At 47.7% G+C, this 16,967-nt stretch overlaps 1 protein-coding gene across 5 annotated transcripts in view; it reads right to left on the bottom strand.

Annotated features, from left to right (window-relative positions):
- Positions 1–66: 66 nt before the first annotated feature.
- Positions 67–16,967, bottom strand: part of LOC143821745 (carotenoid-cleaving dioxygenase, mitochondrial-like) — a 45,815-nt gene continuing 28,914 nt past the window's right edge. The window contains exons 1-12 of one of the 5 annotated variants that reach the window (XM_077306081.1): positions 16,562–16,728; positions 12,409–12,610; positions 10,862–11,073; positions 10,121–10,236; positions 8,054–8,156; positions 5,629–5,760; positions 3,343–3,503; positions 2,994–3,161; positions 1,712–1,849; positions 1,399–1,581; positions 661–768; positions 67–286 (exon numbers count right to left, since the gene is read on the bottom strand). In XM_077306081.1, coding sequence (XP_077162196.1) covers positions 173–286; positions 661–768; positions 1,399–1,581; positions 1,712–1,849; positions 2,994–3,161; positions 3,343–3,503; positions 5,629–5,760; positions 8,054–8,156; positions 10,121–10,236; positions 10,862–11,073; positions 12,409–12,610; positions 16,562–16,646 — 1,722 coding nt within the window. In that variant the 5' untranslated portion in view covers positions 16,647–16,728 and the 3' untranslated portion in view covers positions 67–172. The other 4 variants (XM_077306084.1, XM_077306083.1, XM_077306082.1 and 1 more) reach the window with 4 other exon arrangements.

Here is a 16,967-nt window from a genome sequence, read left to right on the forward strand (position 1 = left end):
TGTCCCTCTCCCTGTCCCTCTGTGGATCAGGGCAGTTCTCAAACACCACTGGACAGGCAAGGAAAGCAAGGCACAGACTGACTTTATCCAAGGCCACAAAGGGGTGAATCCTTGAGGTTCAAAGTGTTCTGGGGTCTTGCTGTTACGCGGCCACCCACGGACGGAATCCCTGTCACTCCTGGATGAATATGCCGTGGAAACCGTAGGCAAACTTCACCGGCACTTCTGCCCGGCCCAATTCGGTGAATTTCTCCGCATCGAGAACGAGCAGGAAAGCACCTTGATTCTGGAACAGGAAAGACGGGTACAATCAAACGGTGGCTGCTTTCTCCCCCAGTTCCAGCTCATACCCGTGGAAGTAAGCTTTGACTCAAGAAAGCTGATACCCCAATATTTTGTTGACTCCAAGACGTTACTGGATTCAAATTCAGCTGTTTCTCACCCAGAATATTCACTGACAGGGCTCTTCTTTAACAGACGGTGTGTTAAATTAGAACGACTCGAGTGAAAGGTGAAAGGCAGGAGGGTAAGTGAGCTATACCAAGCCCTGGGCCTTAGAAGCACAGACCTCACTAGAGGGCATAATGCAACAGGATTTTAGTGGCCAACAACTTAAGGTTCAAACAGCGAACCTTTTGTGAGCAGTGAAAACTCGACTACCTTGGGTGTGATCGCCACCGACAGGATGACTCCACTGTCTTCTCCGGTACCTGTAGGATTCGGCACAAACACCGGCTCAGAAGGATAAGCGTCTTTCTCTTTCCACACCTGGCAGGCCAAAAAAAGGGATCAACAGTGGCTTTCAATGCAGCTTTGGAAAGCTGTCTCTCCCCTAACCTGGCTTGAATCACTGATCTTCAGACGACAGAGATCAGTTCCTCGGGAGAAAACGGCTGCTTTGAAGGATGGACTCTGTGGCACCGTACCTGACTGAGAGCCCTCCCCTCCCCAGGCTCCAAATTCGAAATCAAAAGGGATGTCCCAACCTGGAGCTAGCAACCCTCCTGCTGACACCCTCCCATTGGAGAACCAGCGTGGTAACGTGGTTAAAAGTGGTGGCCTCTAAGCTGGAGAGTTAGGTTTGATTCTCCACTCCTCCACATGCAGCCAGCTGGGTGACCTTGGATGAGTCACAGTTCTCCCAGAGCTCTCGCAGCCCTGCCTACCTCCCAGGGTCTCTGTTGTGGGGAAAGGAAGGGAAGGATATAGTAAGCTGCTTTGAGACTCCTTTGTGTAGTGAAAAACCGGGTATAAAAAAACCAACTCTTCTTCCCAAAACCACCCCTGGATCTTCAGCAGGTTCCCAAACTCAAGTGTGCAGCTGTATCTCCCTGCCCTCCCCCCCCCCCAAGAACTGAGGTTATATTTAGCCCACAGCAAAGCTGCCAGGGATCTCACCTTAATCTCCTTAGTTGTTGTGTCAAGCTTAACCAACGAGTCTCCAACTATATGACAAAACCCACAGCAATAAAAGTAACGGTATTTCACCCCGCTGCACCGGGCATAATTAATCTGTGGGAATTCCACGCCTCCTACTTCCTTTAGCGTCTCATCATGTAGACATTCGTGCGTGCACCAGATCTGGAAAAGGAAGCAACACGAAATCCCGTTCTGAAAGTGGCTTCAGTGACTTGTGGTCCTTACATGAAGCAGGTCATAGTTATTCCACATAGTTATTCCCCCCCCCCCCCAGTATGAAGACAGCCCATACCTTCCCATCTGACTCTTTCACAGCTTTGGCTGTTGAATAGGACAAGGAGTTGAGGTTTTGTCCAGTGGGAGTACTGGCATTCACTTGGAGGGGGAGCACAAAGCGCCACGGAGCTGCCGGTGCAATTGTGTTATAGACCTGCCAAAGAGACAGAAAGAAAGGGATGAACTCTGAAGATTACGGAAGAGGAAGTGTCCGCTAGGGAGACACCACAGTTGGCCTCGCTTCCCGGCTCGGCTCTCTTCTCACTTGTCTTGCACTCCAACCGAGGAAGAGAGGTTCTGGCATCAAACTCCGGAAAAAGCAGAAATAAGCCGCAACACACACCATAAGAATTTGATCCTCACTGACAGTGCTAGTTAAAGTATCAAAGGATTCAGCTGCAGGAAATGTTGAAACAGCAATGGCAGTTCAGCTTGCTGCCTTTTGAATGAAACTAGCCTTCTGCTGCAGCTGCAGTATGCTTTCAGCAACTATTATTATTATATTTTATTCTTATAGCCCACCCTTCCCTAATCAGCTCCATAAATGCAAAATAAAACAAAACATTAGGATTAGGTTTTAAACATAAGTTAATTTAAGTTAAAAGCCTCCTCCTCATTATAATTAGGAGGGGGCTTGGTTAGTGTTTGGGCAGGTTTTTCTTAGACCCATGTCCTCCAACCGAGTTCTCAGCCAGGGAGGCCAGCACCTTCGTGATGTGAGTTTCCTGGCCTCGACCACAGGCCTGGTGCAGCAGCTCTCTATTACACACCCTCCGGACTTGTTTAAGTTCCAGGGGGCCCCGATCTCCCTAAGCAAATCCCTGATCCTGGGTGAGGCCAGTTTTACTTCTTTAGAGCTGTGGGCCCTGAGCCAGTTTTGATTGTTCAGTCACGGTGCTCTTTGTGGAAGAAGGAGTCCCGTGGATATGGGGCTCCCAGACCGTTTAGGGCAGGGGTAGTCAAACTGCGGCCCTCCAGATGTCCATGGACTACAATTCCCAGGAGCCCCTGCCAGCGAATGCTGGCAGGGGGCTCCTGGGAATTGTAGTCCATGGACATCTGGAGGGCCGCAGTTTGACTACCCCTGGTTTAGGGCTTTGAACGGGAGAATCAGAGTCAACTCACAAGATTTCTTAGGGAGAAAGCCATGATGCCACAACCAAGAAGGCGTGGGTAAGAATACAGATGGACACAAAAGTACAATTATACATCTGGAACACAATGAGCACCCTGAAATGTTTAATGAACCTCTGTCCTTGAAACGGGCCTTGTATTCAAGAGCACCCTCAGAGTCTTACCTGGTCCAGGGCTTCTCCTGATTTGCGGAGGTTCTGCAGCCGGAACATCTCAACGACTCTCCCATCCTCTTGACTGCAAAGATCAAGGATGAGGCAGCCTCCATCTTCAAAGCAATTGATTTGATGGAAAGACATCAAGGGCCTCGTAAAGTACTTCACGGGCAGGACCTGTGTGAAGAACACCCAAGACATGCAAGTAGGGTTCTACCCACCGCCTCCCTGGACTGATGTCTGGACAGAGCTCGCATGTCTGTGATCACGCCGAGGGCTCTTGAGTTCTCATGAGATTCCTTGGAAAGCCCGAGCGGGGGCCGCTTTTCACCCAAGGCCTACCCTGGCAAAGACCTACCTCCCCAGTGGCCTTGTTCACCACGTAGAAGCGGGTATTGTGTTGGGGTTCCCAGCTGATCCCGTCCAAGAAGGACCTTCCGCGACACTTGGCCGTGATGAGATTCCACATGCTGATTTTGAGAGGCAGCTCAAAGAAGACCACGTAGTTCTTGCTCATTCCTGGAAGCCAAAAATGACAGGGCTGAGCAGGGCTGGTCCTGAGGGACCAAAAGTGCTCAAGGTCTTCTCCCTGCCCACTACGAGCACACACGCCCTTTTGCCACCCCCACCCCCATCCATGTGCCTCCTTCCTCAGCCACTCACAGGCTCTTCCGCCATCTGTGATCAAAGCTGCCTGAACTCTAGCAGGCCCTCTCCGTTGACATTTCCCCAGCGGTGCCACAGAAATGCTGTACATACCCCACAGGCCCATCTCCAGCACTGCTCGGAAGCCCAGTGGCCCAGCAGACAGGGGAGAGGTGTGGGTGCAGGCCCCAGGGGAGACGCAGGAGTCGAGGGTCAGCAGCCTGGGTCCTGGCAGCTGCCCCACCTCAGGGTATGTGGCCTCCAGCCCTGATTCTAAGCCCTGCTATTTCTCCTTCTGCCACAACTGCTTAATTGCGCTCTTCAGACAACTGACAGCCTACCTCTAACTTTCCTCCCACAATCTAAACAACGGTACATTGTGTGTGTATATATATATATACTCAAGAATTCTGACAGTATCAATACAAATATATATATATATATGTCAAAAGCCATCAGTTCATATTCAACATGCAAATTGAGTCCACAGTGCTTGAAGTGACAGGTGTAGACACAACCCCCAAAGTTTTTTCCCCCCTTCTTTTCTGGCACAGTGTCTCAAAAATGGCACCATGCCCAGCTTACAATCCATAGCTTCACTGGCTTTTACAAACTTGCAAATGTTGGATATTAGACTTGACAAACATTCTTCTTCTGTCCAAAACATTGCCCAGTCCTCACAATAAATTGATCTACTCCTTCTGTGGCCAGCAGGCCCTCCTTCTCTGTAGTGGTGCCTGGGCAATATTTTGGGCATGTAAAGAAGCATCAGCGAAACAGGAAATATCCGGAATTCCAGTCTTGTCCTTCAAGTATTCGCAAGTCTAAGAATGTTTGTGAAGTATTTGCATACGTGGCGGTTTTGGTTTTGGTTTTTGGAACTTTCCTCCCACAGGCATGACCATTGCTTCTAGCCCAGAAATGTCAGATGACCCAACGACCGGCATATAATGCTTAGAATAAAGTAAATTTACTCAGTGAACTCCATTATTTCTACACAAGCTCTCACTATGCACATAGGAATTAGGTCCCACTATGGAGAGTTTTACAGAGATTGTGGCCGGCCACAAATAAGGGGAGACACACCAAGAGGGGGAGTTGAGTTGGTCTTTAGCAGAGTCTGTGAGCAGTGACTCATGAAAGCTCATCCCCTGCCACAAATTTTGTTAGTCTTTAAGGTGCTCCTGGACTTTTGTCCTTGCCTACTGCTATCAAATAAGTGGGTTCTAGATCAAATCCAGACCGAATCTGCCTAGAAGCTAAAATGACTAAACAGAGGCCATTGTAGTTTGATCCAATCATGAAAAGACAAGACTGTCCGGAAACAAACTAAAATGCTAGCAAAAATGGAAGGCAGCTGGAAAAGAGGAAGACTCAGGAAGTTGGGTTGACCCAGCCAAGGAAACCATAGTAAGGTTGTTTAGACAGGACATTTTGGAGGTAATTAATTAATGTATTTATTTATTTTTCACATTTATATCCCTCCCTCCCCGAAGGCTCAGGGCGGTTTACATGGAACTGAAGAACTACAGAAGAACTATACAGAAAACATTACATATAACGTTGTAACGTAATTCATAGGGTGACTATGAGTCCAAAGTCACTTGACTATCCCTTTATAAAGGAATATTATAGGAATAGGAAGCCCAACCAAAGGCCCCTTGACTCCAGCACTCTTTCAGAGGCCCACAAACAAGGCATGTAGGGGAAGGACATCTCCCACCATTGGTGCAGAATAACTGATATTCCTGCCTCAGAATGCAGAGATTCCACGAAGCCTTTGTAGCTAACAGCTATGGACAGGGTGCCCCTCCACCCATCTGCATAATCCTCTCCCTTGCCCCCATTTCAGAGAACGCAGCCTATGCTTATGGCATTCCAGCCTTCTGTTTGCCTTGGCTGTGAAACAGAAGAGGTTTCCCCTTCTTTCTGTCATAAACTTCTCCGACCATTCTACCGGAAGTACAGGAGTTTCCATTCGAAGGAGGGAGGTGCTCACCGAAACTGTGGTAATAGGAGGGCTTCATCCTTTCTTTCGGCTGAATGGTGCACAGGACTTTTGCACCCTGCAGACTGGTGTCCTTAGGACCAGTCTTCTTTGGGGGGATCCTAATGATGTTATAGTTTGAACCTGGAAAGCAGAAAGCACATCTGTTAAGAACAATTCTGGCCATAGCTCCTGGTGGATTTGGGGGTTTGGTACTGAGCCACTGGCGTGGGGCTGACATGAACTACAGGAAGCAACCTAATACTGAATCAGACCCTTGGTCTTGTCTAGTGAGAGTGGCAGCAGCATTCCAGGGTTTCAGGTAGAGGCCGTTCACATCATCTCCCACCTGCTCCTTTTAGCTGAAGATGCTGGGGACTGAACCTGAGACCTTTTCATGCCAAGCAGATGCTCTACTGGTGATCCATGTCACTTCCTAGCACTTTTAGTATCTACAAAGGGAACTCTGACTCTCCAAAATTCATACCCCAAAAATCTTGGCCTCAGAGTTGCTACTGGACTCGAATCTAACTGTTCCACCAGGAAAGGTTGCTATACTTGGTATGTTCTTAGATCATCATTGTGGATTTCAAAACACTTCCCGGTTCGGGGCCAATCCTCTGTTTAAAATCGGCGTTATTAACTTGTGACAGGAGCAGTTCTGTGCCAAAAGAGCATAACTAAGCTGGTGTAAATGGCACTGCCCCAAAGCAGTCTTTTCCATGACGCTACTGAAGTAAGCAAGAATCCAAAAAAGGTTCAGGGGGAAAGCACGTCTCCTCATGCCAATTTGCAGGAAACCAAACATATGAGCTGCACAGTCTTCTTTGGCTCCTGCAGCTCTGTGCATCAATGCTGGTCGAACACCCATGCATGGAAATGAGTTATACTCAAAACAGGATTTCTAGCTTCCTAAAAGGCACCTGTATGGGCACATACTAAACCTGTGTGAAACAACCGTGGCTTGATAGAATGTAGCCCCAGCAGATATTAGTGGTACAAGATTTCATGAGAAGAAGGGTTGATTTCTTATACCCCACTTTTCACTACCCAAAATAGTCCCAAAGCAGCTGGCAAACCCCTTCCCCTTCCTACACCACCCTGGCTCTCACACATGGTTATTTGGATATTCATGCTACTGGCAACCCTCCCATGTGTGTCTCCTACATCCTCTTAGCCCCCTCCCCCCCCAATGTTTTCTGTAATGAAAATAACCAGACAACTTTGCCTGCAATTCATGTGGCCTGAGAAATATGGGCAGAAGGGAATGCAGTGGGAGCAACTTGAGTGAACGGTCAACAAATTCAAGAAACTGCTGGAGGAATTGTAGCCAGTCTGCCTAAGCCTCAACCACACAAGGCATGGACAGTTTCTCTGGGGACTGGAAGAAAATTTCTCATCATTGCAAGCTGGTGGTTAGGAGTCAGTAAATGCTCCAGTTACTTCCCTCAGCCTTACCAGTTTCTCCTCTACAGATTTTGTTCTTTGTCCCTTTGTCCCAAATTAATGTTACTGTCCTTGGTGGAGCAAGAAGCTGATTCAGTAAAAGAGAGGGGGAGGGGCCAAGACAGTGGTAGAGCATCTGCTTGGCCTGCAGAAGGTCCCAGGTTCAACCCCTGTCATCTCCAGCTAAAAAGGATCCAGTAATCAAGCATAAAATCATAGAGTTGGAAGGGACCTCCAGGGTGATCTAGGCCAACTCCTTGCAGAGTACAGGAAATTCACAGCTACCTGCCCACCTACAATTGCCCCTGTTCCATGCCCAGAAGTTGCCCCCCCCAACCCAGAATCCTTTGCCCGTCTGACCTGAAAGAAATTCACTGCCTGATCCCAAAGTGGTGATTGGTATGTAAGGAAGGGCCACAAGAGCGAAGCACCGTCCCTTCTGCTCACCCACTCACAATTTGCCTCAGTTCACAGAATCAGAATGACATGAGAGACCCCCCCCCCCAACTGAGACCCTCAAGAGCTACTTCCTGTCTGAGTAGACAACATGGACCTTGATGGGCCAAGGGTCTGATTCAGGAAGAGGCAGTTTCATGTGCATGTGACACTGTTGTGAAGGGCCACTGCAATGGGGACAGAAGGACAAGCAGAAGGCCATTTCAGCAGAAGGCCATTTCATAGGTGCATAGGGTCATACACAGGGGGTGTAAATAAACCCGCTCTCCTGCAAGCTGCATCCTTCCTGCTTCTGACACTAGAATACTTCAGCTTCTGTTCAGAGCATGCGCTCAGTTATTTACTTCTAAGCATGTTATGAGCACCGCTACAGAAAAAAGGACCTGGTAAAGAACACATGAGAGAAGCTCCACAAATGATGAGCTTGACAAAGCGGGTGTATTGCACCCTGCCTACGAACAGAGACAAAGAGATCCCCAGGCAAGCATCAAGGAACTCAGCTGGAGCCCCCCCCCCCTGAACCCACTGGCCTCACCATGTGGCCCGTACGAATTGCCCATGTTGTACGCTGTTCCGTCCGCTTCGTAATGTGGGTGAGCAGTTGCCCCATTCACTGCAACGAACTTTGACCAATCCACCTGCAAAGGCAAAGATGCTCGTCTCTCCGAGAGAAAGCTCTTGACAGCTTCAAAGCATTTCCCCAACCTCAGCATCAATTGGATGTGCCGTTGCTCGTGGCTATTTGGGTATTTGGCCTACTGGCACTAAGATTCAATAAATGGGCCTTTCGGCTAACAATTACCTGCAGGACCTGGTGTGTTAATTGTCTACCTGCGCTGATTTGTGTATCTTGGGGAAGCATTTCAAAATGCAATTCCTCACCTGCAAATGGAAGTGGCTCGTTTTATTCCACCACCTCAGTACGCAAGCCTCTTATTTTCCCATCATGCCTCTGTGGCCTCAACCCCAAACTGAGCTCAGTCCAAGGTGGCGTCTCCATCAGCACGGATTACTCCTAACATCCACCGAATTTGCCCTGACGGACTGTGGACGCCAGTCTGGAAATGCTGTGACCCCTCATCTGGAAAGACCTTGACCCAAGATCATTACAAGCAGCAGACCAAAATCTGCTCAGGGTCCCTGGCCTCAAAGAGGTGACATGGCCTCAATCTGGGCCAGGGCTCTTTCAGCAATGGCCCTGGCCTGGTGGAGTGCTCTGCCAATCAAGATCAGGGCCCTGCAGGACCTTAATCATTTCCGCAGGGCTTGTGAGGCAGAGTTATTCCATCAGGCCTACGGCTGAGGTCAGGAATCATATCGGACAGCTAGCCTCCCTGGGGAAACAGTTGACAGAAAATGAAGAGCGGATCCATCTACCCAAAGAAAGAAACCCCCCTCAATAGCTACATCAATTGGCAGAAGAATGGGATTCCTGTACAATGCTTTAACTAATTTATCATGTGTTCTAATGTTCCTTTATGACTGTATTTTACTGTGGATGTTACGTGCCCTGAGCCTCACAGGGAGGGCAGGTTATAAGAGTAAAGATGATGGTGATTATGATGATCCCCCATCTGAGACCCTAATCCTAGAATCACAGAGTTGGAAGGGACCTCCAGGGTCATCAAAGTCCAGCCCCCTGCAGAATGCAAGAAATTCACCTGACCACTCACAGTGACCTCAATTCCATGCCCAGATGATACCCCCCCCCCAAAAAAAGTAACCAGAATCCCTTGCCAGTCTGGCTTGGAGAAAATTCACCTCCTAACCCATTTCCCTGGGCATGCAAGAAAGGGCCACAAAAGCCAAGCATGGACACAATCCGTTCTGCCCACCCACATACAATCTGCCTAAATTCACAGAATCAGCATTTCTTTGAGGTGGCTATCTGGACTCTGCTCAAAAACTTCCAAGGAAGGAGAACCCATCACCTCCTGAGGAAGCCTGTTCCACTGAGGGACAGCTTTGTCAGGAACTTCTTCTGGATGGTTAGCCGAAAATTCTTTTGAATTCATTTCATCCTATTAGTTCTGGTTTGAAGCTCTGGAGCAACAGAAAACAACTGCTCCATCCTATACGTGACAGCCCTTGAAGTACTTGAAGATGGTTATCCTGTCGTCTCTTAGTCATCTTTTCACCAGGCTAGAGAGCCCTCAACCTTTCCTCATACGCCTTGGTCTCCAACTCCTCACCATCTTCATTGCCCTCCTCTGGACTCGCTCCAGTTTGTCTACATCCTTCAATTGTAGTGCCCAAAGCTGAACACAGGACTCCAAGTGAGGCAGTACCATCACCTCATGCAGTCTGGACACAATACTTCTACTGATACAGCCCCCAAATCCCATTTGCTTTTTTAGCCACCGAGTCACAGAGCTGACTCATGTTCAGTGCTGGTCTACTAAGACCCCAAGATCCTTTTCACATGCACTACTGCCAAGACAAGTCTTCCCCATCCTATAATGATGCACTTGATTTTTCCTACTTACATGCAGAACTTTACATCTTTCACTGTTGGAATTCATTTTAACCCAGTTTTCCAGCCTGTCAAGATCATCCTGTATCCTGATTCTGTCTTCTGCTGTGGCTACCCTGCCTCATTTACCTTCTCTTTTGACTCCAGGGTTTCCACATCCAACCTGTGCATGAAGTTGGTCTCTGTGCTGACATAGTAGTCCCCTTTGTACATCACATAGTTCACGTTGCAGTTGTCGGTGGCATCTAGAGGAAAAGTCCTACTTTAGTTTGTGAGAGTGGTCTGAAACACATGGGGCCCACTGAAGTGGCCTGGGTGCACGTAGGAAAAACACATCACCTTGTTGAATGCGCTGACCTCTTGTGAACTGCCAGAGGATGGGGGGGGGGGGGGCTCCCTAGCAGCTGGGACTGGACATGGAAGGAGGAGCAGTTTAGACTGTTAAATGTATTCCTCCTCTTGGCTCACTTCCTGGAGTGGTTATCAACATGGCAGTGGTTGATTTCCTTGGAGCCAAAGAAATACTTGGCCATCTCAGGCACACTGATTTGAAAGTACTTAAGCCAACTCCTTTACCTGGATCTTGAGTCAACTATGGGCATGCAGAAAGAGTCACAGTGGAACAAGTATTCTGTGTAGGGATGCCAGTTCCCATGTGAGACCTGGGGATCCCCTGATTCTACAGCTCATCTCCAGGCGACAGAGATCACCCAATGGCAGGCAATGAAAGTATGCTCCAGTTGGAACACTGTTAAGAATGTCAACACAATGGTGAGATGTTGCTCACAATTTTGTTTAGATTTTTTTTTCGTGAAAAGCTATAGCATTGAATTCAAGAGGGAACGGAGCTGATCAAAGAAAGAGACTTACCCATTCCTTCAAACTTTGACATGAACCGCTCAAAAATGTTCTTGCAAGGGTCTGGCATGGACAGGGTGCCAAACTCAGAGGCCATGATCCGGTTTTTCTCCAAGCTGTTTTTATAGGCATCGCTCTTGAGAAACTTGCTTTGGTATGTCACTGCGCCGTTATCGATCGTGAACTGGTGTAGCAGGGCAGCACCATCAAACCAATGGTTGAGCCTTCCATCAGAGAGAAAAAAGACTGTCAAAAGAGGAAACAGGAGCCTAGGGCAGGGGTAGTCAACCTGTGGTCCTCCAGATGTCCATGGCCTACAATTCCCATGAGCCCCTGCCAGCAAATGCTGGCAGGGGCTCATGGGAATTGTAGGCCATGGACATCTGGAGGACCACAGGTTGACTACCCCTGCCCTAGGGGATCACCTCACACAGCCCTTTCTAAGACTGCATTGTTTAATTTTTTTACTTATTTATCATATTTATCGACTGCCGCTCCTGGGCCCTTGCAGCACTAAACAACGTTTAAACCCAACAATCTAAAACAGTTAAAACCCAATCCTAAAGAACTCAGAGTGGGTTCCTCGGTGGAACAGGCTTTCTTGGGAGGTGATGGGTCCTCCTTCCTTGGACGTTTCTAAGCAGAGGCTGGAGAGCCACCTCACAGAGATGCTGATTCTAGGCAAATGTAAGTGGCTGAGCAGAAGGCATTGTGTCCATGCTTGGCACTTTCTTGCATTCCGGGGGCGGGCTAGGGGGCATCATCTGGGCATGGAACTGGGGTCACTATGGATGGGCAGGTAGTTGTGAATTTCCTGCGTCTATAGGTGGTTGAACTAGATGACCCTGGAAGTCCCTTCCAACTCTAGGATTCTATGAATAGCTTCACCCATCTGGTGGTGATGGGGAAAATCAATTCTAATGGATATACATCTTCAAGGTGTTTTTTTTTCCCCATTTGCAATCACTGAGAACACCTCTTCCTTGCCAGTCTCAAATATTTGCAAAATAAATATTTCCAAAAGAAGTAAGCAAAATACGGTTATCTTTAAGGGTATCAATCAGCAGTGTATTGATTTAGAAACACAGGGCTGGAAGGAACTCCAAGGGTCCGCTAGCCCAACCCTGTGTGCAATGCAAAATATTCATAGCTATCTCCCCCCGAAACACACACTCCCTTGGCGACCCCTGCTCTGTGACTTGTCTTTTTCATGCCTAAGTAAGCAGATCAGATGGAAAGAAGGGTGGTGCCACGCCCTAAGCCAGCTTCTCCTCTGCTGTCCTTCCCTCCAGTTCAGAGGATGGAATGCCTGTCAGTCAAGCTTGCAAATAGTCACCTAGAGCAAGGGTTTGCTGGCAGGGGCTCATGGGAACTGTAGTCCATGGGCATCTGGAGGACCACAGGTTGGCTACCCCTGACCTAGAGCAAGCAAGAATTGCCTGCAGGAAACCAAGCAGGAAGGCAAAAACCTCTTTGTGATTAACACTGGCCTTTATAAGGCATTTACAGTTTGGAATGAATAAGCGCCAGAAAAACCAACAACAAGGAGCAGCACTTACTGATATTTCCCAAATTCATACTTCCCAGGCCCATTCCTCATCAATTTCCCCTTGAGCCATTTGGGGATCTGCCCTTTGACCACCGTAGGTATTTTTTGGGGTGTTTCCTCCACCGTGGAAAACAAGGATGCGAGACATTCCAAGCCTTTCCGAGGCGGGGAGGCAAGATTCTGCCTCTGACTCGGGGAGGGGCTACTCAGACCTGTGCAAACAAAAGTGAGAGATTAGCACACCAGCAGGAGGGAACCGGGCCATGCAACATAACCCTTGGTTATCTAGTGTTGGAATTGCACTGTCGCTTCAACACAATGACAACCGAGTGAGACTATTTCAAGGAATGGGCCCTTGCAGCAAAGAACAGAGTTCATACACAGAAAGAACGAAGCTGGGAGATAAATGAGAAACTCATCCGGCTAATTCCACAGTTGTGATTTCTCCCCTTTTTCTCTTCGAATTGAACTCTTGTTTATTGACTTTGAATCTCTGTGTAGCTTCCTAATTGGACAGCACTGTCGAAATACTGCGAGGACCACAGAGTGGTTAGCTAATTTCCCCTTTAAGGCTGCATGTAAGAAATGAGCAGTTGGTCCGAATCCATTTGTCATGAGCACAGATTAACCTTTGGCTCTCGCATTGGGAAGGTGCAAACACAGTTTTATTCCCCATGTCGATTTTAATCCCTGGGAAATGGATTGACCCGAGGATCTTTCATCTGATGAACATGTTTGTAACACCATCGTTTCATTTTGACTCGCTAAAGCGCTGACCCCCGCTTTTCGGTCTTGCGGTGGGGTGGAATCCCAAAGCGTCTTAACAATAATTCATGGAGCTTATTCTATTATTGAAAGCTATTGTTGCAAAAATATAATATATCCACTCAGTCAAGGAAGCCATAGGGGCCCTCAGTTTGCAAGACCTAAGCGAGGCTGTTAACATCGTGTTTGGGAGGTCCCTCATTCATAGGGCCGCTCTAAGCCGGAGGACACTTAGCACAGAGAGATTTCCATCTTCTTGTGTCCTACCTCTGAAGATGCCAGCCACAGCTACTGGCAAAATGTTAGGGGCTAAAACTACCATAACCATGGTCACATAGCCCGGAAAATCCACCACAACCTGTTCTTTGCTCCTATCTGTCCAGAAACATCCAAGTCCAAGCTGGCAAAGGAAGGTATGGATTTTGGAACCTCTCTGCCCACCTCTGGTGCCAATTTCCTTCCTCATACCCTTGTGCCCGCCACACACACAAAACACTACCTTTGGAACTTTTTGCCATTAAAGAAAGTAGGTAGTGGTGGAGAGATGTGGTGTTACTCAGGAGCTGCCTGAAAGTGACTGTAACAAACAGAAGCCCAGAGACCTATATGAGGCGGTTGTTTCTATTATTGCATGGGGACAAAGTGAAAGAATCCTGGGAGGCTGAATGTTCCAAAGATTCACAGATCTTACCAATTGCCTCAATCATCTGTAATTTTGAGGCCAACTGGCCCTGCCCGGTAGCTAACTTCTGAAAGCTGGCTCGGCAGGTTCTAAAGTGAATCAGGTTTGATAAACTTGGTGGTGCCCCGAGGGTCCCAAGTGATTCAGGCCAACAAGGGGAAGAAGCAAAGATTCTTTATTCGTCAGGTGAGAAATAGGCCCTCTGTTAGAAGTAATAATCCAGAATGGCAGAGCATGTAGGCCCCTTCGAGAAGAAGAAAACAGAAGTGGGTTTTTTTTTCTATTCTCCACTTTTCACTAACCAAAGGAGTCTTAAAGGGGCTTACAGTCACCTTCCCTTCCTCTCCCCGGAACAGACACCCTGTGAGGCAGGTGGGGCTGAGAGAGCTCTGAGGGAACTATGACTGGTCCAAGGTCACCCAGCTGGCTGCATGTGGAGGAGGAGTGAGGGATCAAACCCCACTCTCCAAATTAGAAGCCATCACTCTTAACCACTACACCAAGGTGCATAAACAAAGCATTTCTACTTTTTGACTACAATACAATTACACGTAACATCCCCTCCATCCCTCTCCTGTCCGGCCATGCTCCTGTGTAACATGAGGAGTGCCGAGAAAGTAACGGGGTGCAAAGATGGCACAGGTCGTTATAATCATTAATTAATGACCATTAGGTTGCCTGAGGCTAGTTTCTTTGGTACTAAGCAATGTGCTAGAACTGTATGTCTTTTTGTTCCCTGGTTGGGTGGATATACTTGTCTCTGTTAGTTAGTAGGCCTGTTCCGAGTACACGGTGTCTGTGAGAACCAGCTCCCTGCCAGAGTTTCTCTGTAGCTGCACCCTGGTGCCCGTCAGCTGAAGCCAAAGGATAGGTAAAAGTCAGATCTCAAAAGCGTAGCCATTTTGTCTGTTCCCTATCACTTTGCCCTTGTGGCAAAGAAGAGGCACAGTCCCAGAGGTTCTAAAACTGGAGGCTGAGAAGAAGAAAAAATAAACTTCACTGTAATATTATGCTGCTTGACCTGGATGGTCCAGGTTAACTGGATCTTGCTGGACCTTGGAAGCTAAGCAGAGTTAGCCCTAGTTAGTACCTGGATAAGAGGCCACCAAGTAAGTCCCAGGTTGTAAGGAAGAAACAGGCAATGGCAAACCACCTGTGTTCACTTCTGCCCTGACCAGCAACAGCTGTGTGTGCAGGTGAGGGAGCCCCCCCCCTCCTCCACATCTCACAGGCCTTGCTAGGTGTTTTGCAAAGCAGAGCTCAGCAAGGACAGGCAGGGGGGGCGGGAGCCACAGCCCAGCAGAGGAGGAAGAGGCCAGGGAAGCAACTCAGACCTGCAGCCAAGCTGGAAGAACCAGTTGAGCCACTTCAGCCAGGAACAATTTGGGGGGTGGGTGAAGGAAATGGCTTTGATTTTCTAAACACGGAAGGTGGGAGAGGCATGAGGATTTAATGGCCTGCTGAAATGGCTTCCCAACAATAACTACAGATAGAAGAATCTCTACCTACTAAAACCAGTGTGTCCACTCTTTCTGGGTTTGATTCCCCAGGACACATACTCTGTAAATCCCAACTGAAAACTGTATTAAATTAAAAGGTGCAGAATGCAGGGACAGGATTCAGTTTAAAGGGAGACTAACTTGACTCTGCAGTAATTGAAAGCAAGCAGTGAGTGCAGAAAGGGCGTGTCAGTTATGAACCAAAGTTCAACCACCTTATTAAAACCTGCGACTTCAGGTATCAGGTTCCTTGCCATTTTTTAAAACTAGATTAAGTTGGAAGGAAGCATCCTTTGCAACTGCGTTAACCTGGTTCTCCAGCAGTAGCATTGGGTCCAGGATAATCCTGAGGCTCTTAACTAGCTTAGTTTTTTCACACAAAAATAAATCAACATGCAAAACATTTTAGCCAGTTCTCATTCTCAAAAGAAAAAAACAGACACTAATATCAAAGTAGAATATAGCAAAATGCAAAGAAAAAAATAACATTGCTCAAGGCATTTAGAGAGCTGGGTTTCTTGTACCCCAATTTTTCTATCCAAAGGAGTCTCAAAGTAGCTTACAATTACCTTCCTCTCCCCACCACAGACACCCTGTGAGGTAGGTAGGGCTGAGGGAGCTCTGAGAGAACTGGAACCAGCCCCAGGTCACCCAGCTGGTTGCATGTGGAGGAGGAATGGGGAATCAAACCCAGTTCTCCAGATCAGAGGCCACAGCTCTTAACCACAACACAATACTTAGATAACTGCACCAAAGTTTGCTCTGACCAAGCAAACTGTATTCACGCTATGCATGAATAGCTCATTTGTTCTGCCTCTTTCAAATGTAGCTGCTCGATAAGACAACTGTGGAACATTCAGAGCCCAGCCCACTGGATTTCCAATGAGAAATATGCTCTTAACTAACCACTCATCTGATTCCTTGGTCAGCAACAGGAGAAACAGCTTTAGTCAGTAAACTCTCCTTGGTTTGAACAACTGCCTGAAAGCCTCCGGGAGTTCAGCTAGCAACAACGCTGCAAAGAAGGTTGATAGTAGTTCGCCGATGACATCCTAGCCTCTGAATTTGCATTCTCCCAATTCCTGAGAATCAAACTCTTATTTGTTGTGTGTACAAAAGAGACATGCGCAACGTCTACCCAGCCTCAGACACTTTTAAATAACACTGTCGCCAATACACTGTTCCTAGGAGACCGTGGGGGGGGGGGGACCTCTTACCTGGGATGTACTGGAGTAAAACCCAAAAGAAATCAGCCGCATTTTTAGTTAGGAAGATGGTGAATGAAAGAATATAGGAAAGCATCTTTGTGATGCTGGGTTCAAAGCAGATCCTAAGTAGCCTCCGTATGCTTTCTCTGCCCAAGATGGCAGAGTGCCTCTATTAGGGAGAATAAAGACGGGATGGCAGAATATTCCGTTTCAGAATAAAAGCCTTCTCAGGAATCTGAACATGTATGATGGGGATAGGCTGGTACAAAAGTAATTGACGGTGCCTTTTGCAGAAGTACACAGAAATATCTCTGTGCTAGGGAGTGAATTTATCTACAGACCTTTCTCCTTTAAAAATAAATCAGGGAAAGAAGAGTGTGCACATTGTCCCTTTAATGTTTTCTTCCTTTATACA

The sequence above is a fragment of the Paroedura picta genome, chromosome 12 (genome assembly GCF_049243985.1).
Source record: "Paroedura picta isolate Pp20150507F chromosome 12, Ppicta_v3.0, whole genome shotgun sequence".
NCBI lineage: Eukaryota > Metazoa > Chordata > Lepidosauria > Squamata > Gekkonidae > Paroedura > Paroedura picta.